Below are 23,053 nucleotides of genomic sequence, written 5' to 3'. Positions count from 1 at the left end.
ATTGACTGGCTTTCATCAAGCTGCCCACTCAAGAAAAAGCTTCAAAAAGTTTAAAACTGTAACCAGTGCCAGCAACCTGGTTCAGGTTATCAGCCAACCCACCAGGGTAGTTACAAACAGCACAGGAATGAAATAATCAACATGAATTGATCACATCTTTACTAATGCTGCAGAAATGTGCTTGAAAGCATTATCCAGATCCATCGGATGTAGTGATCACGATATAGTAACCAAAGGCTGGGCCTAATACAGTGTATAAGAGGTCACACAGTACGTTTTGTAGTGATGCCTATTTTTAATGGAAGCCAACATAATCCAGGTAGAACCAGGAATTCCTCAGGGCAGCTGTTTAGGTCCCTTACTTTTTTCAATATTTACTAATGACATGCCACTGACTTTGAGTAAAGCCAGTGTGTCTTTGTATGTGGATGACTCAACACCATACACTTAAGCTACTACAGCAACTGAAATGACTGAAACACTTAACCTCTTCAACCTATGGGGGCGCTATGTCATTATTGGATAAAAAGACGTGCCTGTTTTAAGCGCAATATTTTGTCACGAAAAGATGCTCGACTATGCATGGAATGCATGACAGCCTTGGAAAGACAAAACTCTGACGTTTCCAAAACTGCAAAGATATGATCTGTGAGTGCCCCAGAACTAATGCTACAGGTGAAACCAAGATGAAGTTTCATACTGGAAATGCCCCAGATTCTGAAGGCGCTGTGTTCCAATGTCTCCTTATATGGCTGTCAATGCGCCAGGAATGAGCCTGCCCTTTGTGTCATTTCTCCAAGGTGTCTGCAGCATTGTGACGTGTTTGTAGGCATATCATTGGAAGATTGACCATAAGAGACTACATTTACCTGGTGTCCCGCCCGGTGTCCTGTGTCGAAATTATTGCGTAATCTGTAGGTCCATGCGCGTTCCATTTCTTCAGAAGAGAAAGTCAACTGCCACGAAGGATTTTATCGTCGATAGATATGTGAAAAACACCTTGAGGATTGATTCTAAACATCGGTTTGCCATGTTTCTGTCGATATTATGGAGTTAAGTTGGAAAAAAGTTAGCGTTTTAATGACTTAATTGTTTATTTTTTATTTTTTCCTTACCCAAACGTGATGAACAAAACGGAGCGATTAGTTGACACAAATAATATTTTTTGTAAAAACGGAACATTTGCTATCTAACTGAGTCTCCTCATTGAAAACATCTGAAGTTCTTCAAAGGTAAATTATTTTATTTGAATGCTTTTCTGGTTTTTGTGAAAATGTTGCCTGCTGAATGCTAACGCTAAATGCTACGCTAAATGCTACGTTAGCTATCAATACTGTTACACAAATGCTTGTTTTGCAATGGTTGAGAAGCATATTTTGAAAATCTGAGATGACAGTGTTGTTAACAAAAGGCTAAGCTTGAGAGCAAATAGATTAATTTCATTTCATTTGCGATTTTCATGAATAGTTAACGTTGCGTTATGGTAATGAGCTTGAGGCTGTAGTCACGATACCGGATCCGGGATGGCTCGACGCAAGAAGTTAACAAAGAGCTGCAGTTGGTTTCAATAAGTTAGTCCTAAATATTTAAAAAACTAAAAGCATTGTATTTGGGACAGATCATTCACTCAACTAAATATTGTAAGAAATAATGTGGAAATTGAGCAAGTTGAGGTGATTAAACTGCTTGGAGTAACCCTGGATTGTAAACTGCCATGGTCAAAACATATTGATACAACAGTAGCTAAGATAGGGAGAAATCTGTCCATATTAAAGCACCACTCTACCTTCTTAACAGCACTATCAACAAGGCAAGTCCTACAGGCTCTAGTTTTGTCGCACCTGGACTACTGTTCAGACTTGTGGTCAGGTGCCACAAAGAGGGACTTATGAAAATTGCAATTGGCTCAGAACAGGGCAGCACAGCTGGCCCTTGGATGTGCACAGAGAGCAAACATTAATAATATGCATGTCAATCTCTAGAGGTGAGATTGACTTCATCACTACTTGTATTTGTGAGAGGTATTGACATGTTGAAAGCACCAAGTTGTCTGTTTAAATGACTAGCATACAGCTCAGACACCCATGCATACCCCACAAGATATACCACCAGAAGTCTGTTCACAGTCCCCAAGTCCAGAACAGACTATGGGAGGCGCACAGTACTACATAGAGCCATGACTACCTGGAACTCTATTCCACATCAGGTAACTGATGCAAGCAGTAGAATCAGATAAAAATACACTTTATGGAACAGCAGTGACTGTGAAGCAACACAAACATAGGCACAGAGGCATGCATACACACATGATAACATAAGCACAATACACACACATACACCTTGATTTTGTGTTGTAGATATGTGGTAGTGGAGTATGGGCCTGAGGGCACACACTTAGTATCTTGTGAATTCTGTAATGAATGTATTGTAATGTATTTAAAATGTTAGAATTGCCTTTATACAAATTCCATGTCTGAAATGTGCTGTATAAATAAAGCTTGATTTAATTTAAAACAAATGAGCAGAACAAATGCAGCATCTGTCAATTATTTACCAGTACTGTACATCATGTACGGAAATTTAAAAAAAGGCTCATAAAAAAACTCACACATGCATGAACACCTGCACATGATAATTTCTAAGTCATACAGTATGTTAGTATGTTTCAAATACAGTGTCATTAAAAACAGGTATTGGTACATTGACACTTCCATGCTTTGTCACAGATTTGAATGCAGTAGACCATGGTTGACTTGTTGCTTCTAAATGGTTTGTTTTCTGATTCAGGCATGGAGGGCCATTCTGTAGTTGGCCAAGTTGGCTGGGGCTGAGGTTTGGATGTGTCACTCACTGCTGCAGTGGCTTGACCATGTGAGCAGAACGTGCTTGCTGGTGCAAGGGTTAAAACAGCCAGACAGAGAGAGAGGGACTGAGTTAACTGTAATCTATTGCTTGACAAAGAGCTATTCATAAGAGGGTTAAACTGATTAGGGGAGAGGAGGGTTGAAGAGGGAAATTTGGGGGTAAGGGAGGGGTGGGCTGTCAGGGGCTGGCCCCAGACTTATGATTGTATTCAAATCAAAACACATCCCACAATGCACCTCTGCCTGTCTCCCTTAAACACATACGGAACAGACAAAGAAAAACAAAACTGAGGCCTCTGTAAACAGAATGATCTGTCTTCCTCCATAGGTGCCGCTATTAATCGTAGCATATGAAATTCTGTATATCCCTGTGCATTACAACATGTAGTTACGCAGAAGTGGGAACCACCACTGCAACAATCACATGTTCATTCCATTTCCTCCGAACAATAGAACATTATCCCAGAGATTTAACGCTGAGAGGCTGCATGGACCACAATGAACAGCATTTACCACACAATCACTGCATCGGAAGTGTTGACTTCCATATGTGCGACAACCAGCTTGAATGGAATTATGTGGGTAAAATGAATACGATTTTAACACCAGTTTGACTAAAGTAAGCATGGGAGCACAGAGTGATTTTAAACACCACGTAGTACATTACAGTATATTGTATATTAAAACCCCAGGCCATGGTTACATAAAAACTGTTGTCACGAGTACAGGCAAGCCAGTTCTCTGGCAGTGCAGTGAGCGGTGCAGCTCAGAAAGAGCTGAGTGATTTTTAACCTGCCACCCACTGGGGGACTCTTGACTCTGGCTAATGTGAAGAGGGTGGTGCGTCTTAGAGGGGAACGCTGAACTGAACGTGTGCATTAGAGTTTCCATTATGCACCCTTCACTGCACCCCAGCCAGACCTGTCAGAATAGCAGCTCGTTGTAAGGTAGACTGAAGTCGTCATGTGATATCTGGGGGTGGAAAAACAGTGAGGAGAATAGACAGGAAAAAGGAGTATTGTGCTAATGCAGGCCAAGTGGGAGTAATGAATGTGTCTGCTGGAGTGTTGCAGGCTCACTGAGGTCAGTGAGGTCTCACTCATTGGTAGTAGTCATTGGATTATTGATCCAAATACCTTCTATAACCTCGCCATAATCTGTCATTGTATTCCTTGTAGAATGCAGCAATGAGCCGTATTGTATTCCTTGTAGAATGCAGCAATGAGCCGTATTGTATTCCTTGTAGAATGCAGCAATGAGCCGTATTGTATTCCTTGTAGAATGCAGCAATGAGCCGTATTGTATTCCTTGTAGAATGCAGCAATGAGCCGTATTGTATTCCTTGTAGAATGCAGCAATGAGCCGTATTGTATTCCTTGTAGAATGCAGCAATGAGCCGTATTGTATGCCTTGTAGAATGCAGCAATGAGCCGTATTGTATTCCTTGTAGAATGCAGCAATGAGCCGTATTGTATTCCTTGTAGAATGCAGCAATGAGCCAAGTATTGATGAACAATTTTCATCAATACTTGGTCATCTTTGATGAGTATTCAGATCCCAATATTTTTCTTTCGAGTTGGGATGGATTGGAAATTGTCCACACCTTTAATTTGGAACATTCTTTTAAATCATGTGGTAGTGACTCATCTGTCCATCTTAACAAAAGCAATCATTTACAGGGCACATATTTAGTTTTTATCTCATTCTAATTTTTTTTATTTTTATGAATGGAAGCAATTTTGCCATTTGTGACCATCCATGGCTAGACAAATAATTAAAATAAAACTGCATTTGTCACTATTGTCTGACCTCAGATTCGAATTAAAACATGCTTTTCTCTCTCTGTCTCTCTTTTATCTCTCACACTGGGTGCGTTCATAATTTCAATCTGGAGTGCCAGAGTGCACTCAGAGTGCCCGCTAACCGTAAATTCACACTGGAGCGCACACTGGACGCTCTGGCCGAGGAGCAGGGTTGATCCAAGCGTTCTGGCCTCACAACTGCAGTCAAGTACCCAAGCTAACTGGCTAATGTTGGTTAGCTTGCTAGCTACTTCCAGAAACAAATGAGAGAACACCTCACTCTGACCATTTTACTTGCCCTAGCAGAGCTGGTTAGGCTGTTTGTATGTTATTCAGAGCATTATCAAGAACTGCTGCTGACAACAATTGAATTACGCTTTTTTTGCCGACGTTTACTGACACCAGCCATATTCAATGGGTGTTGAGCGTTTGTAAATTTGTCAGTTATTCTGCGCTCTGGCACACTCAGACGAGAGTGAGTAGGTAGCCAGAGTAGGTAGCCAGAGTGAATTTACGAATGCACCCACTGTCTCCATTTCCTACTGCTGGATCGGTCACAAGCCATTTACCCATTATTTAAATCCAAACAAGTTTTCTTCTATGTGTAATTTTTTGAATCACAGGCACAAACCCACCCCCTGTGATTGGCCCTCCCTTCCCAGTGTTTTACCCCCTTCGCTCCCCGTTTCCACAGCAACTGAATTCAAATCCAAACTCACAGCCCTGGGTATTCTTGGTTTCATCACTATGGTAATCTGAGAGAATTACGAGGGGTGGTGTGGGGGAGTTGCCTTCCCTTTGTAGTGATGGACAGGGAGGAGGGGAGCAAGAAAGTTAAGTGTTTCATAGTCAAACTAAAAATTCCCCAGTGGTGAGCCAGTTGGAACTGCACACTCAAGGTTTTGAAAATCAACTCATATGCTGTGCACCCTCATGCTTGCATGTCAGTATTTAGATTTATTTGGCCATTGGGAATTCCTTGGTTTGTGTTTGATTCTTAATCGTTCTTAGAGGTGCTGGTAATATTAATGCATTTAAAATGTTCCTCAGCATTTCTAGCCACAAAGGGATTAGGTGTGAGATTGTGTATGAAGTGATACACATGAAAGAGTTTTTCTCCAGTGCACTGGGTGTGGAGTTAATTCCATTGCTGTTTGGGAAAAAGTCTGTATAGGAAATAGACAGCTCAGGGAGGATCCCTCACTTTGAGATAACAGCCCATGCCTGAAGTCTTTGATACACCTGTTATCATTTCAGCACACATTTCCTTTCTTTGAGTGTCCTATCAGCTCTCCTAATAACACTGACCTGGGATCAGAGGTAGCTTTTTATGTAAGCACAAACTGAGAGCCGCCCAGTAATGATTGGGTCTGTGTTGAAGCAGGTCAGACAATCATTATCTCTGCAGGCATACCTTACCATTAACCAAAACAACAGCCCCTCTCTGGAATGTGGGGTTAATTGTGACTCATTCTAATCCCCTTTTAAACACAGTGTGGTGTTTCACCCTGAAGCCTCAAGGCTGTGGGTGCATTTTGCTTAATTAATCACAAGACTACCTCCGGCCACTGCTGTCTGAAGGGAAAACATCCTGGACAGCTGAATAGTCACTGTTTTCCTCTGATGTTTTTTTTGTCAAAGTTGAAGTAAATTCAATACATATTTTCTGTCGTTCAACACCCTGGGGAAATTACCTCAGGAGCTGAAGTACAAGATTGTGTCGTGAAAAGATTCAATGATGAGGGTGCAACTCCATCTCTATTCTCATGCTTATTCAATGTACAGACTAGGGGCTTTTTTTTCATGAAATAGGTGCTTTTTACACATTGTGTTGTCAATCATAGGATTTAGTGTACAAGGTGCCTACAGTCTTTATTCTAGATTCTGCAGGCTGTAGAATTGCATTGGTTATCTACTACAATTGCTTACTACAGAGGCTTATAAAGCCTAAGCATTTATCAGACCTCATCATATGAAGGCATTCAGTTGTACAACTGACTAGGTATCCCCCTTTCCCTATTCCTTGTCAGAGGGTTAATTGGTTTAACTTTTTCCACCTTGAAAAATATGTATGTTTCCTGTGTTTAAAAGAGAAGGGCTTCCTCCTCTGCTCATTTATAGCTCCAAACATTATTAACTTACATTTATGAGTAACTCATTGGGTACGTTTGTTTTGTTTCTCTGGGGATGCATGAGGTTTTTCTGTGACTGCTCTGTTTATTTTAAAACTGCTTGGCTGTTGCCTGCTAAAAGCATGAGTTTTCCACTGCTTTACAATACACATCCTCCTATCATTTAAAACCCTGCATTTGGGGAAAAAAGAGTTCATTGAGAGACTGAATAAAAGGAGGGGGTGGGGAAAGACGGGTAACTTAGTACCCTGAAAACCAGGCTTCAGTCACCAGGCAACCAAAAGATCACGTTTCAAAGCCCGACAAGGAGTTGAAAGAAGTAGAAAGAAAAAGAGAGGGGCAGAGTGTGAGATAGAGAGACGTGTGTTTGGAAGGAGGTGGGGGGGAGCACTTCATAAAGTGTCTTCCACTTTCCACAGTTTCCCTCTCTGCCATATGCTCCTCCATGATAAACAAAACCAGGTGATACATTTCAATACAAATCTTCAGATTCCGGTGGAATCTGGTGACATTTTGACATTGATAAGAGCTTCTCTCTTGTGTTGGTATTGGTACCAGACTGCCGTATTGTAAACAACAGGAAATCTAAATATGGTCAATCTTTCTCAACTAGAATCTTGCTCTGCTTGTCAAAATTGAATCATGTGTTTGTACTTCCCTATCCCAAGGTCTCTGTTTTATCTTTAAATTACATTCTCTGTTTGCCAGTTATGTCATTCCATATATTCCATTAAGCAGACCGAAAAGTCCTAAACCCTTTGGGGAATTTAAGTAATGTATAATTTATTATTTAATACTAACTCACCGAAAACTTTATGGGACAGTATAGTTGATGTCCTGAAAACCCATGAGGTTTGACTTTGCCTGTGGCCTTTTGTGACACTGGATGCCTGTGTCCTCTGCTTGGTAAGCCCACTTCCTGCGTGTGCTGACTCTGCTAGTCTGGTTGTATGTTCTGACCCTGGGGGCTCTCTGTCTCTCTGTGCCCAGGCCGTGTGTCTCTGACCCGGGGGGCCTCGCTGCTGGTGGAGGGGCTGAGCCTGGAGGACGAGGGCTGGTTTGAGTGTCGCATCCTGCTCCTGGACTGCACCACAGACGAGTTCCGCAACGGCACCTGGACCTTCCTCTCCATCACAGGTGCAGCTCAGTGGGTCTCTGTGGCAGTCAGAGGAACTGGACCTACAGGACAAGTGATCCTCTAACTGCTCACAACCATCAGTGTTTTCCCTTTAGAATATTCTCAACATCTTCAGCATGTCCCTCTCCTGTTTATCTTCATACTGAGTTTTTTTTCAGTGTATAAGTTGTTGTTGCAAAATGCTCAGTGTTTTACACAGTGCTCACGACAAGTCTCGTCTCGTCTCGCCACAGGGGACGTAGAAACAGGATAGTGGAGGCTAAAGGGAAAACAATGTTTTGTGTTCAAGTGTTTCTCTTGTCCTGCATCCTTCTCTCCTCCTACTGTCACTCTCTCCTTCTCTCCTTTTCCTATTCTGTTTTCCCATTCACACACATATCAAAACACATGCCACTCCAATTTACTATCTACCTCTCATCCTCTCTTTCTTTCCATTTGTCCATCTTGTCTTATTTTCTTCCTCCCTTATGCATCAAATAGGATATCATCAGGGCAAGTATTGTGTTACATCCATGTAACGTACCTGGTTACTCAACATGTTTGGGTGTTCAGAGGCCACTACTAGCTTACAGATATAGCAGTAACATAATTCATAGTTTCCCATTAGTTAACTAATTGTTACACAATAGTTAATTAACTAGCTAGATAATTGTGTTACATTTGTTTAAAGATCATCTAACTTTCCCCCTACAGCCCCACCTGTATTTATCAAGACTCCGCCTACCTTTGTGGAAGTCCTGCTAGGGGACTCCCTGACCCTCAGCTGTGGTGCCCATGGTAACCCTCGACCAACTGTTATCTGGCATAAAGATGAGGCCCCAATTGAGAATGCTGAAAACATGGTGGTATGTAGAAAAGCTTCTGTTTGCTGTTGTTGGATGAAGTTGTTGGTCATGATTCAAACATCTGCAATCTATTTCTCTCTCCCTCCCTCTCTCACAGGTGCTCAATGGCACCTTATCTTTGGCCCCCGTCACCAGAGAGACATCAGGAATGTATAAATGTCATGTGTCCAACTCGGAGGGGAATCTGACCCATACTACCCAGCTGCAGGTCAAAGGTCAGTCTGACTATCTTCTAACCATCTGGGAGAGGCAGGCTTCTCATAAGCCCAATCAGCTCAGTTCGCTCACCTTAAGGATCTCCAATGTATTAACCCCTAAAGGTTCCTACATTAGTCCTTAAAACCTTAGGTCTGGTCTAGAAGACAAACTATTTTGTTTACTAACCATTTAGTTTACGGAGTGGCTGCGGATAGGTATTTTCTGGACCCCTCTTCCCATCAGCTAAAGGTCCTAAAGCTTCTGCGTATGGGATTCCCTACTTTACTCATAGTCTCTGCCCTACTCATAGAGAACAGGCTACTCTGATGAATGGTGGTCATTTAATAAAGTTAGATCAAAGCTGAATCAATGTTCCTAACATTAGGAACACCAGGATTCAGTACCCCTGTCTTTCTCAACACTGTATGTCTCTCATTGGAGAGGAGCCTGGAGAAAGGCAGAAAGAGCCTACACTGACCACACAAAGCATACTGTCTCCACCTAGTGTGCTTGCCTTTACCCTACACTTACATTTTTGCTGCATAATTTCTGCAAGGCAGATAGATCTCAGGTATTAGCAAGTACATACACTGAGTGCACAAAACATTAGGAACACCTTCCTAACATTGAGTTGCACCCCCTTTTGCCCTCAGAACAGCCTAAATTTGTATATAATTATCTATATATAATTATACGAATATAAATATTCATTATAATTTATATATATATATATTTTGCCATTTAGGAATGTCTTGTTCAATGTGTTTCTATGGGCTATAGTGGTAAAGGCCAAATTCAATATTTTATCAAATCATTTATACATATTTAGTTTGATACCTAAAGGTGTCCTAAAATTAAAAATCAAATAGCTAAATTATCCATGGACCTTTCTTAAAACAATTCCATATGTCAGCTTACAATATTTCACCTGTAAAACTTGACCACAAAAATATGTGCGTAAATTAGAGGTAAAGAAACACGTGCACAGAACGTGATTCCGATCTTCAGCACTGGGCCACGTTCAGTAGCCAAATGTTGTTGAACATTGCAGATAGGAATGCCATGAATAGGGCCTACGTGATCCCTTGTTCAACATGTCAGAGAGGCATGTTTGCTCTATAACACATATTTCTCTCTGAACGTTCCAAAACATTGCGTCCTGCTGAATGCGTCCCTGGGGAAAAGGGTTCTTGGGGGCTGGGATAGGGTGGTTACCTACGGATCCGCAGCCTCTGCCTTTAGTTTAACAGAAAGCCAACTTAAAGCACATATGTTTTCTGGGAAAATAGTCTGGGTAGCCATTTGATTAGCTGTTCAGGAGTCTTATGGCTTGAGCGTAGAAGCTATTTATGAGCCTCTTGGACCTAGACTTGGTGCTTCGATACCTGATTTCCTGTTTGCTTATGGCGGTATACAGCTCATTGAGGTGGTATGTAGACAGCTACGAAAAATACAGATGAAAGCTCTCTTGGTAGATAGTGTGGTCTAAAGCTTATCATGAGATACTCTACCTCAGGCGAGCAAAACCTCTAGACTTTCTAAGATATCGTACACCGGCTGTTGTTTACATAAATGCATAGGCTCCCATCCCATGTCTTACCAGAGGCTGCATTTCTGTCCTGCCGATAGAGTGTATAACCCGCCAGCTGTATGTTCTTAATGTCATCGTTCAGTCACGACTCGGTGAAACATAAGATATTATAGTTTTTAATGTCCCGTTGGTAGAATAAATGTGCTTTCAATTCGTCGCATTTATTTTCCAGCGATTGAACGTTAGCTAGCAGGACGGAAGGCATGGGAAGATTAGCCACTCGTCGGCTGATCCTCACAAGCACCCTGATCTCTTTCCGCGAAATCTGCGTTTTCTTCTCCAGCAAATAACGGGGATCTGGGCCTGGTCGGGTGTCTGTATTAAATCCCTCCCGTTCGACTCATTGAAGAACAACTCTTTGTCCAACTCTTTGTCCATTTTACTATCAGGGCCCGTATCCCCAAAGCATCTCAGAGTAGGAGTGCTGATCTAGGATCTGTAAATATAATCTTATTCATTATAATCTAAAAGGCTAAACCGATCCTAGAACAGCACTTTTACTCTGAGATGCTTTGTGGATACAGGCCCAGAGCTACTGTGACACTTCCATCTAGTGGTGTATGGTCTATAAATGCACTGTCTTGTCACATCAAATCCTCAGCTGTTATTTGTGTCTGCATACCTGTATCATTAAGGTTTATCAGTATGACTCACTTGTTTTACAACCAGAGAAAAAGACATGTATGCAGTAACTTAAATTCTCCCAACTTCAAAATAGGTCCTCCACTCATCATCATCGCCCCAGAGGACACCACCCTCAACATATCCCAGGATGCAGTTCTGCAGTGCCAAGCTGAGGCCTATCCCTCCAACCTCACCTATGAGTGGTGGAAACAGGGACAGAATGTCTACCATATCGAGTGAGTTGACTTTGACACATTGTAAACACACAAACTACATTAGAAACACAAACTACAGTAGAAACACAAACTTCAACACAAACACACACAGGAACACAAACTACAGTAGAAACACAAACTACAACACAAACACACAGAAACACAAACTACAGTAGAAACACAAACTACAGAAGCTACTGGGATCAGTGGCGGTCAGTGCAGTTTAAGATGACGGAGGACAAGCTTTTTTATTTTCATAAGCATGGCCTTATTTTATTACAGCATATTGGATAACATTCATATTCCATTCACCCACTTTAATGTGTCAGCGATAGGTTTAGGCTACTACAGTACATTATACTCAAATTTCCCTCTATCCATCATGAGGTTGCTTCAACCTAGCCTATGAATGAAAGTTTACAATGTAGGTGCACACAGGTCGAGACATTTTCTTTTAGGTGACAGACACATGGACAGACAGCGACACATTCAATACTGCATTGCACACTCTTGCCTGCATCTAACTGATCTAGGGTGGAATCATTAGTCCAACAGTTGCAAACAAGGGTTTCTATTGGACAAATTCTGGTATGTTTATCCCCGTTTCATTCCGTTTGCTTCCGTCTAAGAAACGTTATTCGAGAGAATCGGTGGAATGAATACACACCTGATCACGTGTAAACACAGTTCACTTTCACAGCAGCCATGTTGAATTCCTTCTCGCATCTATGCCTTCTCCTCATCTCACCTTTTCCATTCCCTTGTGGACTTCAATGCACAACACATCAGCTGTATGTGACCAGGCAGCAAAAAAAAATCAAAGCCTAACCATATCATAACCGCTACGCACAGCCTACATTGTTGTCACCATATAAGCTAAAGCAACATCATCATCAACATAGCTAATAGAACTAATGCGTTAGTAAACCCTCTACAATCATGCAGTAACGTTACAGTGTATAGTCAGTAAGCAATTTAGCACTTACACCGGCAGGCCCCGATGGCAATAAATTAGTAAAACTAAAAGCTTACCTTGACTTGAAAGAGTTCCAGTGTTGTGTTGGATAGTTATAGCCAGCTAGCTAAAATAGCATCCTTCTGTTTGAGCAGTGTGTTTGAGTAGACTAAACTAGCTACAGTTGTAGTCGGAAGTTTACATACACCTTAGCTAGAAACATTTAAACTCAGTTTTTCACAATTCCTGACATTTGATCCTGGTATAAATTCCCTGTCTTAGGTCAGTTAGGATCACCACTTAATTTTAAGAATGTGAAATGTCAGAATAATAGTAGAGAGAATGATTTATTTCAGATTTTATTTCATCACTTTCATCACATTCCCAGTGGGTCAGAAGTTTACATACACTCAATTAGTATTTGGTAGCATTGCCCTTTAAATTGTTTAACTTGGGTCAAATGTTTCTGGTAGCCTTCCACAAGCTTCCCACAATAAGTTGGGTGAATTTTGGCACATTCCTCCTGACAGAGCTGGTGTAACTGAGTCAGGTTTGTAGGCCTCCTTTTTCAGTTCTGCCCACAAATGTTAACTAGGATTGAGGTCAGGGCTTTGTGATGGCCACTCCAATACATTGATGTTGTTGTTCTTAAGCCATTTTGCCACAACTTTGGAAGTATGCTTGGGGTCATTGTCCATTTGGAAGACCCATTTGCGACCAAGCTTTAACTTCTTGCGTCGAGCCAACCTGGTTCCGGGATCATGACTACAGCCTCAAGACCATTACCATAACGCAACGTTAACTATTCATGAAAATCGCAAATAAAATGAAATCAATATGCTAGCTCTCATGCTTAGCCTTTTGTTAACAACACTGTCATCTCAGATTTTCAAAAATATGCTTCTCTACCATAGCAAAACTAGCATTTAGCATTAGCATTTAGCGTTAGCATCACCACGCAACATTTTCACAAAAACCAGCAAAAACATTCAATAAATCATTTACCTTTGAAGAACTTGTTTTCAATGAGGAGACTCTCAGTGAGATAGCAAATGTTCAGTTTTCCTGAAAGATTATTTGTGCAGGAGAAATCGGTCCGTTTTCTGCGTCATGTTTGGCTACAAAAAAAAACGAAAATTCAGTTATAAAAACGCCGAACTTTTTCCAAAATAACTCCATAATATCGACTGAAACATGGCAAACGTTGTTTAGAATCAATCCTCAAGGTGTTTTTCTACATATCTCTTCAATGATGTATCGTTCCTGGAAGTGTGCTTCTCCCTCTGTATCGCATGGTAAAATGAGTGCCACTGAGAATTGCACACCAATTTAGACAAAGGACACCAGGCGGACACTTGGCAAATGTAGTCTCTTATGGCCAATCTTCCAATGATATGCCTACAAATACGTCACAATGCTGCAGACATCTTAGACGAACGGCAGAGAGCATAAGCTCGTTCACGGCACATTCACAGCCATATAAGGAGACGATAGTAAAACAGAGCCTCAAAAATTCAGCTCATTTCCTGTTTGAGGTTTCATCTTGGTTTCGCCAGTAGCATCAGTTCTGGGGCACTCACAGATAATATCTTTGCAGTTTTGAAAACGTCAGAGTGTTTTCTTTCCAAAGCTGCCAATTATATGCATAGTCGAGCATCTTTTCGTGACAAAATATTGCGCTTAAAACGGCCACGTTTTTTTTATCCAATAATGACATAGCGCCCCCATAGGTTGAAGAGGTTAACTTCCTGACTGATCTTGAGATTAGATGAGATCTTGAGATGAATCTTGAGATTTTCCTGCCTCATGGTGCCATCTATTTTCTGAAGTGCACCAGTCCCTCCTGCAGCAAAGCACCCCCACAACATGATGCTGCCACCCCCATGCTTCACAGTTGGGATGGTGTTCTTCGGCTTGCAAGCATCCCCCCTTTTCCTCCAAACATAACGATGGTCATTATGGCCAAACAGTTCTATTTTAGTTTCATCAGACCAGAGGACATTTCTTGAAAAAATACTATCTTTCTCCCCATGTGCAGTTGCAAACCGTAGTCTGGCTTTTTTTATGGCGGTTTTGGAGCAGTGGCTTCTTTCTTGCTGAGCGGCATTTCAGGTTATGTCGATATAGGACTGGTTCCTCCAGCATCTTCACAAGGTCCTTTGCTGTTGTTCTGGGATTGATTTGCACTTTTCACACCAAAGTATGTTCATCTCTAGGAGACAGAACATGTCTCCTTCCTGAGCGGTATGACGGCTGTGTGGTCCCATGGTGTTTATTCTTGCGTACTATTGTTTGTACAGATGAACATGGTACCTTCAGGCATTTGGAAATTGCTCCCAAGGATGAACTAGACTTGTTGAGGTATACAATTTTTCTTTCTGAGGTCCTGGCTGATTTCTTTTGATTTTCATATGATGTCAAGCAAAGAGGCACTGAGTTTGAAGGTCGGCCTTGAAATACATCCACAGGTACACCTCCAATTGACTCAAATGATGTCAATTAGCCTATCAGAAGCTTCTAAAGCCATGACATCATTTTCTGGAATTTTCCGAGCTGTTTAAAGGCACAGTCAACACTTAGAGTATGTAAACTTCCGACCCACTGGAATTGTGATACAGTGAATTATAAGTGAAATAATCTGTCTGTAAATAATTGTTGGAAAAATGACTTGTGTCATTGCACAAAGTGTCATGCACAAAGTAGATGTCGTAACCGACTTGCCAAAACTATAGTTTGTTATCAAGAAATTTGTGGAGTGGTTGAAAGACATGTTTTAATGACCTAGGTGTATGTACACATCCGACTTGAACTGTAGCTGCATTTGCTAGCTAAGTAAGTGAAACTGAAAGTTTAAAAAAATATGAAATCTGTCTCTCTATCTCTTTCTTGCTTCTTTATTTTTGGAATAAATTAATTTGTTCAAAACTGTTCAACTATTGTCTTTCTCTCTCTTTGATTCAACTCATCACCACATTTTATGCACTGCAATGCTAGCTAGCTGTAGCTAATGCTTTCTGTACTAGATTAATTTTCTGATCCTTTGATTGGGTGGACAATATGCCAGTTCATGCTGCAAGAGCTCTGATAGGATGGAGGATGGAGGATGTCCTCCGCAAGATATAATTACTGTGTATGTCTATGGAATGGGGTGAGAACCATGAGCCTCCTAGGTTTTTTATTGAAGTCAATATACCCAGAGGAGGACAGAAGCTAGCTGTCCTCCGACTACACCATGGTGGTCGCTACTATAACGTTGTGCGCTGAGAGTCGGGAAACAAGTTCAGGGAGTGAATGTTATAATAATAAATAAATAAACACAACATAATACAAAACATGAACAATGCACAGCCATAAAACTGAAACAGAAACAATTATGCCTGGGGAAGGAATGAAGGGGAGTGACATATATAGGGCAGGTAATCAAGGAGATGATGGAGTCCAGGTGAGTGTCATATTGCGCTAATGCGCTTAGCGATGGTGACAGGTATGCGCCTTAACGAGCAGCCTGGTGACCTAGAGGCCAGAGAGGGAGCACACGTGACAGTACCCCCGACCAGACACGTGGCTCCAGCCACAGGACGCTGACCAAGATGACGTTTCCCAGGATCAGGAGCAGACTGGTCACCTCTGCTAAGGCGCGGGAACCTGTCGACCCAGCTGAGGTGCAGGAGCATGGCGACCTAGAGCGTCGGAGAGAGAGCATACGTGACAGTAGCCCCCTCCCTGGCGCCTTCGGCTCCAGCCGCAACCACCGCGACGATCCCGGGGATCAGGAGTGAACCGGTTGCCTCCGCTGAGGCGCAGAAATCTGACGAACCAGGTGAGGAGTGTGAGCCTGATGAGCTCGCTGAGATCTCCCCGGTTGCCTCGGTCCTGACACCCGGACCCGACATCACCTCCAACACAAAAACAAAAAAACTCCCTGATGCTTCCCTTTGGTGAGGTGTCATTCTGTATGATGTTCGTGTCGTGTTCTTGGTTTTGTTGTTTTATTAAAACGTTTCACCTGCACTTGCTTCCGACTCACCGTCTCATTATTACAGCTACCCTACAGAGTGCTGTTGAGGCTACTGTAAACCTTCATTGCAAAACAGTGTATTTTAATAAAGTATTTAATGACATTTGAATATATTTAGTATAGCTTTATCTGAAACGGATGGTCCTCCTCTTCCTTCTCTGAGGAGCCTCCACTGACTGGGATATGTGAGAAGCATACTGTCTTATGATGTGTATCTATGTTTCCAAGCCCATTGCATCGATTCTATGTAATCTCACAAAGCGTTTGCCTCTACAATACAAGTTAATTTGATTGTTAGTGAGTCAATTATATACCAGTAGTAGCATTGTGACCACAGGTAATTCTTAGACAATGGAGCATATTGCAACTAAGAATACACTCAAGGCCAGGTTGTGATGTGTGTGTGTTTTGTTCTCAGCTATCTCAAGACCCGTGTGAAGATCTTAGTGGACGGCACACTCCTCATCCCTAGTCTTGTCCCAGAGGACACTGGGATTTACACCTGTACACCAACCAATGGGCTGATGACCCCACCCTCTGCCTCAGCACACCTCAAAGTCAAACGTAAGAATTGTGGTTGACTATGGCTACTGTATGCATGTCTTGATTTCCTGGCCTGTGTGTTATATTCCATCTCTGGGAGAGTGACTTACTGTATATATATTTCCTTTGTCTCTCTTAGACCCTGCTCGGGTGGGCCGGATGCCCAGGGAAACGTATCTACCTACGGGCTTGAGGGGAGTCATCTTCTGCCCAGTCCAGGCTGAGCCCCCCATGCTCTTTGTCAACTGGACCAAAGATGGGAACAATTTAAACCTTGACAATGTAGGTATTCACACTGGGAAACATGAATCCTAATACATAGAATATATGTCATTGATCTATGTTGTATTTCATGTTTGTTTTCTCCTTCTGTCTATGTCTGCTCAGGTCCCTGGCTGGAAGGTGAACTCTGAGGGCTCAGTGTTTATAGCCACAGCCAATGACGATGCAGTGGGCATGTACACCTGTACTGCCTATAACAGCTATGGAACCATGGGCCAGTCTGAACCCACTAAGGTTATCCTGCAGGTAAGGCTGGTCTCCAGGCCTCTGTTCCCTGGTCATAGAAAACCCTGCTGCCTGTGGGTCTGGGATGGACTTAAAACTGTCTTTCCCTCCGCAGGATCCGCCCTCATTCTCTGTGTCCCCTCGTGCTGAGTACCTGCAGGAGGTGGGCCGGGAGCTAGTCATCCCATGTGAGGCAGATGGAGACCCCTCTCCCAATATCACCTGGAGCAAGGTGAGGTGTCCCTAATAGACACAGCTGATGGAACCCCAGAGAGCATAGCCCTCTCTCTCTGTCTGTTTACGCTCATCTCTGTTGTTGCTCTCTCAACTCATAGGTTGGTCCCACTCCTCGCTCCTCATACACTGTGCTGTCCAATGGCTCCCTCCTCCTGAAGCCTCTCAGGAAAGACCACCAGGGGGGCTGGGAGTGCCTTGCCACCAACCGCGTGGCCACTGTCAACACTGGCACTGTGGTCTTGGTTCTGGGTGAGTTGACCTCTGCATGGAGTAACATGGCAAGACATGCCATTCTGTAGTACATTGGTAAACAGGGTATACCGTTCCACTGGTGTATGCCAAATTGCCCTCCTCATCTTCCCCCCCAGGCACCAGCCCTCATGCTGCTTCATTCGTGTCAGTAAGCACCGGGATGAACCAAGCCAATGTGTCCTGGGAACCTGGATTTGATGGAGGATACACCCAGAAGTTTACTATCTGGTTAGTAACTCATCTCAATGTTTATTCGAATGACACTGGCCATTCTCTTCTTTGTTATGGTTCTTAAATCTCTGAGTCCCTCCCTCTTGGCCCCAGGGTTAAGCAGGCTTCCAGAGGGAAACATGAGTGGGCATCTCTCCCAGTGCCCACATCCAAGTCCCACCTTGTGGTGACAGGGCTGCTGGCTGGCACCAGCTACCAATTCAGTGTCCTGCCTCATAACAAACTGGGCTCTGGGCCCTTCAGTGAAATCACCTCTGTCAGGACGCAGGGTCAGTACAAGTTTTAACTGACAAAGCACTCTTTCATTTATCTGTATTGGACACTGATCTACATTTCTTTGTATGTACAAGTCTGATCTTATCCTGTCTCTCCTCCACAGCCCTACCAACAGATCCACCGACAGTGATCACCACCCTACCAACTATCGACCCTCCCTCATTCCTGTCAGCCAATCAGACGGTGCTTGGGATTGTTCTACATTGGTATGCTCCTGAGTCTCAGGCCACATCCCTCACTGGGTATGTCCTCCAGGCTCGGAGGAACAGAGGCCAATGGGTCATTCTCAACAGCGCTGTGAAGGCCAACCAGAGTGAACTACTCGTACAAGGATTACTGAGGGTGAGAGACAATTATAGTTTTGGACCTTGGCAAAATGAATGAAGACACTAACTATTAGATAAATGAGGTGCAATGAAAAGTACCCTAAAGTACATTAACTGTAATCTGAAGACGATGACTTGCAAGCTTTAATGTGTTTTCAGATACAGTGCCTTGCAAAAGTATTCACCCCCGTGGCGTTTTTCCTATTTTGTTTCATTACAACCTGTAATGTAAATTGATTTTATTTGGATTTCATGTAATGGACATACACAGTACAGATCAGGGTTAGGTTATAAAAAATATCCGAAACTTTGAACATCCCACGGAGCACCATTAAATCCATTATTAAAAAATGGAAAGAATATGGCACCACAATAAACCTGCCAAGAGAGGGCCACGCACCAAAACTCACGGACCAGGCAAGGAGGGCATTAATCAGAGAGGCAACAAAGAGATCAAAGATAACCCTGAAGGAGCTGCAAAGCTCCACAGCTGAGATTGGAGTATCTGTCCATAGAACCACTTTAAGCATCTGTCCGTAGAACCAATTTAAGCTGTACACTCCACAGAGCTGGGCTTTATGGAAGAGTGGCCAGAAAAAAGTGATTGCTTAAAGAAAAAAATAAGCAAACATATTTGGTGTGGGAGACTCCCCAAACATATGGAAGAAGGTACTCTGGTCAGATGAGACCAAAATTGAGCTCTTTGGCCATCAAGGAAAATACTATGTCGGGCGCAAACCCAACACCTCTCATCACCCTGAGATCACCCTCCCCACAGTGAAGCATGGTGGTGGCAGCATCATGCTGTGGGGATGTTTTTAATCATCAGGGACTGGGAAGCTGGTCAGAATTAAAGGAATACTGGGAATTTCTTGAGGGAAACCTGTTTCAGTCTTCCAGATATTTGAGACTGGGGCGGAGGTTCACCTTCCTGCAGGACAATGACCCTAAGCATACTGCTAAAGCAACACTTGAATGGTTTAAGGGGAAACGTTTAAATGTCTTGGAATTGCCTAATCAAAGCCCAGATCTCAATCCAATCTGTGGTATGACTTAAAGATTGCTGTACACCAGCGGAACCCATCCAACTTTTAATTCCAGGTTGTAAGGCAACAAAATAGGAAAAATACCAAAGGGGGTGAATACTTTGTTGCCCAGAATTGTGTTTATTGAACACGTGTCCTTCTCCCCTCTCAGGACTGCATTTATGATCTGAGATTGGTGTCTCGCAGTAACAAGCTACTGAGTGAGCCCAGTGAATCTGTCAATGTGAACACCACAGGTAAGTATCATTACTGTACAGCCAGTTCTGATCAACTGTATTATAGAAACACTGGTTATGTTATAAAGCTAAGACTATCATGACACAAGGCAAGACCTAGATGCAGACACAGGAAGCAGATGGTTGGAGTCTTACAATATTTAGTAATCCAATAGGGTAAGGCAAGAGAATGATCATGGATAGGCAAAAGGGTCTAAACCAGTTCAGAGTCCAAAAGGTACCAAAGGGCAGGCAGAATCAAGGTCAGGGCAGGCAAGATGATCAGGCAGGGGTCAAAACTGGGAAGACTATCAAAAAGAGAATCGCACAGGGAGAACGGGGAAAAACATGCTGGTTGACTTGACTAACATACAAGACAAACTGGCACAGAGAGACAGGAAACAAAGGGATAAATGCACTGGGGAAAATAAGCGACACCTGGAGGGGGTAGAGACAATCACAGAAACAGGTGAAACAAATCAGGGCGTGACAAAGACTAAACAGCCCTAAACATTATGTAACAGTTATATCAATTGTGCTTGGTGATAGTCATGACTCTTGACAGTTGTCATTATGTTGATACATGTATTATGCTGATTGTTAGCCAAAAGCATGGCTGTCTCTACGGTGTTGTTAGTGAATTACTAACACACTGTGCCTGGTGTGGTTGCAGGCATGGAGATGTACCCTGTCTGGCCAGGCTTCCTGGAGTTTGTCCCTGAGCCTTTATTGGCTGGTGTGTTGGGTGGAGTGTGCTTCCTGTTCCTGGCAATCATCCTCTCCTTGGTGACAGTCTGTGTTATGAGTCACAGAAGAGCCCATCAGCGCAGGAAGAGGAGAGATGGTAAAGACTGCTTTATCCTAACATTTCCCTGATACTAAAAGAGAAAGAATTTCAAGCGTTCTATCCATTGAAGTGTTTTATGAGAGGGTATCTTTAAATGGGCAATCTGCAGTTGAAACAATAACAAAGGAATGGAAAGCTGAAAGATGGGCCTGGAGAAATGTTACCACTCATAGAAATAGCTATTGATGCAATGTACTGACCATCCAAGATATCAAAATGATAGTTTTAAGCATATTGCCATGTTAACAAACATTGGAGTAAAACAAGCGTTTATTTTGGATTCTGATTGAGTTGAGCTGAGCTCATGAGGCATACATGTACAGTACCAGTCAAAAGTTTGGACATACCTACTCATTCAAGGGTTTTTCTTTATTTTTTACTTGTTTCTACATTATAGAATAATAGTGAAGACATCAAACCTATGACATAACAAATATGGAATCATGTAGAAACCAAAACAAGTGTTAAACAAATCAAAATATATTTTAGATTTAGATTCTTCAAAGTACATGTCTTGATGATAACTTTACACACGCTTGGCATTCTCTCAACCAGCTTCACCTGGAATGCTTTCCCAACAGACTTGAAGGAGTTCCCACATATGCTGAGCACTTGTTGCCTGCTTTTCCTTCACTCTGCAGTTCAACTCATCCAAAACCATCTCAATTGGGTTGAGGTCAGGTGATTGTGGAGGCCAGGTGATCTGATGAGGCATTTCATCACTCTCCTTCTTGGTCAAATAGCCCTTATACAGCCTGGAGGTGTGTTGGGTCATTGTCCTGTTGAAAAACAAATGATAGTCCCACTAAGCGCAAACCAGAAGGGATGGCGTATCGCTGCAGAATGCTGTGGTAGCCATGCTGGTTAAGTGTGCCTTGAATTCTAAATAAATCACAGACAGTGTCACCAGCAAAGCAACCCCACACCATCACACCTCCTCCATGCTTCATGGTGGGAACCACACATTCAGAGATCATCCGTTCACCTACTCTGCGTCTCACAAAGACACGGTGGTTGGAACCAAAAATATTACATTTCGACTCATCAGACTAAAGGACAGATTTCCACTGGTGTAATGTCCATTGCTGGTGTTTCTTGGACCAAACAAGTAATTTCTTCTTATTGGTGTCCTTTAGTAGTGGTTTCTTTTCAGAAATTCAACCATGAAGGCCTGATTCACCCACTCTCCGCTGAACAGTTAATGCTGAGATGTGTCTGTTACTTGAACTCTGTGAAGCATTTATTCGGGCTTCAATTTCTGAGGCCGGTAACTCTAATGAACTTATCCTCTGCAGCACAGGGAACTCTGGGTCTTCCTTTCCTGGGGCGGTCCTCATGAGTGCCAGTTCCATCTTCGCGCTTGATGGTTTTTTGCGACTGCACTTGAAGAACCTTTCAAAGTTTTTGAAGTTTTACGTATTGGCTGACCTTCATGTTACTATTTTCTTATTTGAGCTGTTCTTGCCATAATATGGACTTGGCCTTTTACCAAATAGGGCTATCTTCTGTATACCATCCCTACCTTGTCATAATACAACTAATTGGCTCAAACACACTAAGGAAAGAAATTCCACAAATTAACTTTAAATAAGGCACACCTGTTAATTGAATTGTATTCCAGTTGACTACCTCATGAAGCTGGTTGAAATAATGCCAAGAGTGTGCAAAGCTGTCATCAAGGCAAAGGGTGGCTACTTTGAAGAATCTCAAATATAACATATTACATGATTCCATATGTGTTATTTCATAGTTTTGATGTCTTCACTATTATTCTTCAATGTGGAAAATAGTAAAAAAATAACCCTTTTATGAGTTGGTGTGTCCAAACTTTTGACTGGTACTGTGTATAAGTTGTATTCTTCAAGAATCAATGTGTGTATATATACTTCATTTATGTCCAAACATAGATGTAGCAACTAAAGTATTTTCAAAGCCTATTAAGCTGGATTTCCAAAGCCTTGGGAGCTGGTCCAAAGCCTGGTTCCTATTCATGTAATTGCATGTTACTCTATTTCAGTTGACAGCATTTTGTTTATTTTATATGTGCCATTGTTGGACCTTTTCTCCCTCCTCCAGATCTCCCCTCTGCTTTCCAGAAGAGTCCTTCTCCAGAGTAAGTGCCCATCCATACCAGCATATTTCTCTCATTGCATTGGCTGTATTCTAACCAACCCATTTTCCATTCTTATGT

The 23,053-nt window shown here is 42.4% G+C and overlaps 1 protein-coding gene across 2 annotated transcripts in view; it reads left to right on the top strand.

Moving 5' to 3' along the window:
• igsf9b (immunoglobulin superfamily, member 9b) overlaps positions 1–23,053 on the top strand; it is a 49,977-nt gene that overhangs the window by 20,854 nt on the left and 6,070 nt on the right. For both annotated transcript variants that reach the window (XM_035785538.1, XM_035785537.1), the window contains exons 4-18: positions 7,789–7,935; positions 8,630–8,781; positions 8,879–8,996; positions 11,289–11,430; positions 16,801–16,946; positions 17,065–17,207; positions 17,313–17,453; positions 17,548–17,664; positions 17,768–17,918; positions 18,038–18,149; positions 18,246–18,421; positions 18,532–18,770; positions 19,952–20,036; positions 20,689–20,859; positions 22,939–22,975. In XM_035785538.1, the coding sequence (XP_035641431.1) occupies positions 7,789–7,935; positions 8,630–8,781; positions 8,879–8,996; positions 11,289–11,430; positions 16,801–16,946; positions 17,065–17,207; positions 17,313–17,453; positions 17,548–17,664; positions 17,768–17,918; positions 18,038–18,149; positions 18,246–18,421; positions 18,532–18,770; positions 19,952–20,036; positions 20,689–20,859; positions 22,939–22,975 (2,077 nt within the window). The remainder of the gene's footprint in view (positions 1–7,788; positions 7,936–8,629; positions 8,782–8,878; positions 8,997–11,288; positions 11,431–16,800; positions 16,947–17,064; positions 17,208–17,312; positions 17,454–17,547; positions 17,665–17,767; positions 17,919–18,037; positions 18,150–18,245; positions 18,422–18,531; positions 18,771–19,951; positions 20,037–20,688; positions 20,860–22,938; positions 22,976–23,053) is intronic.

The sequence above is a fragment of the Oncorhynchus keta genome, chromosome 14 (genome assembly GCF_023373465.1).
Source record: "Oncorhynchus keta strain PuntledgeMale-10-30-2019 chromosome 14, Oket_V2, whole genome shotgun sequence".
Lineage (NCBI taxonomy): Eukaryota > Metazoa > Chordata > Actinopteri > Salmoniformes > Salmonidae > Oncorhynchus > Oncorhynchus keta.
The sequence above is the reverse complement of the archived record's forward strand: the minus strand, read 5'-3'. Positions and strand labels throughout refer to the sequence as shown.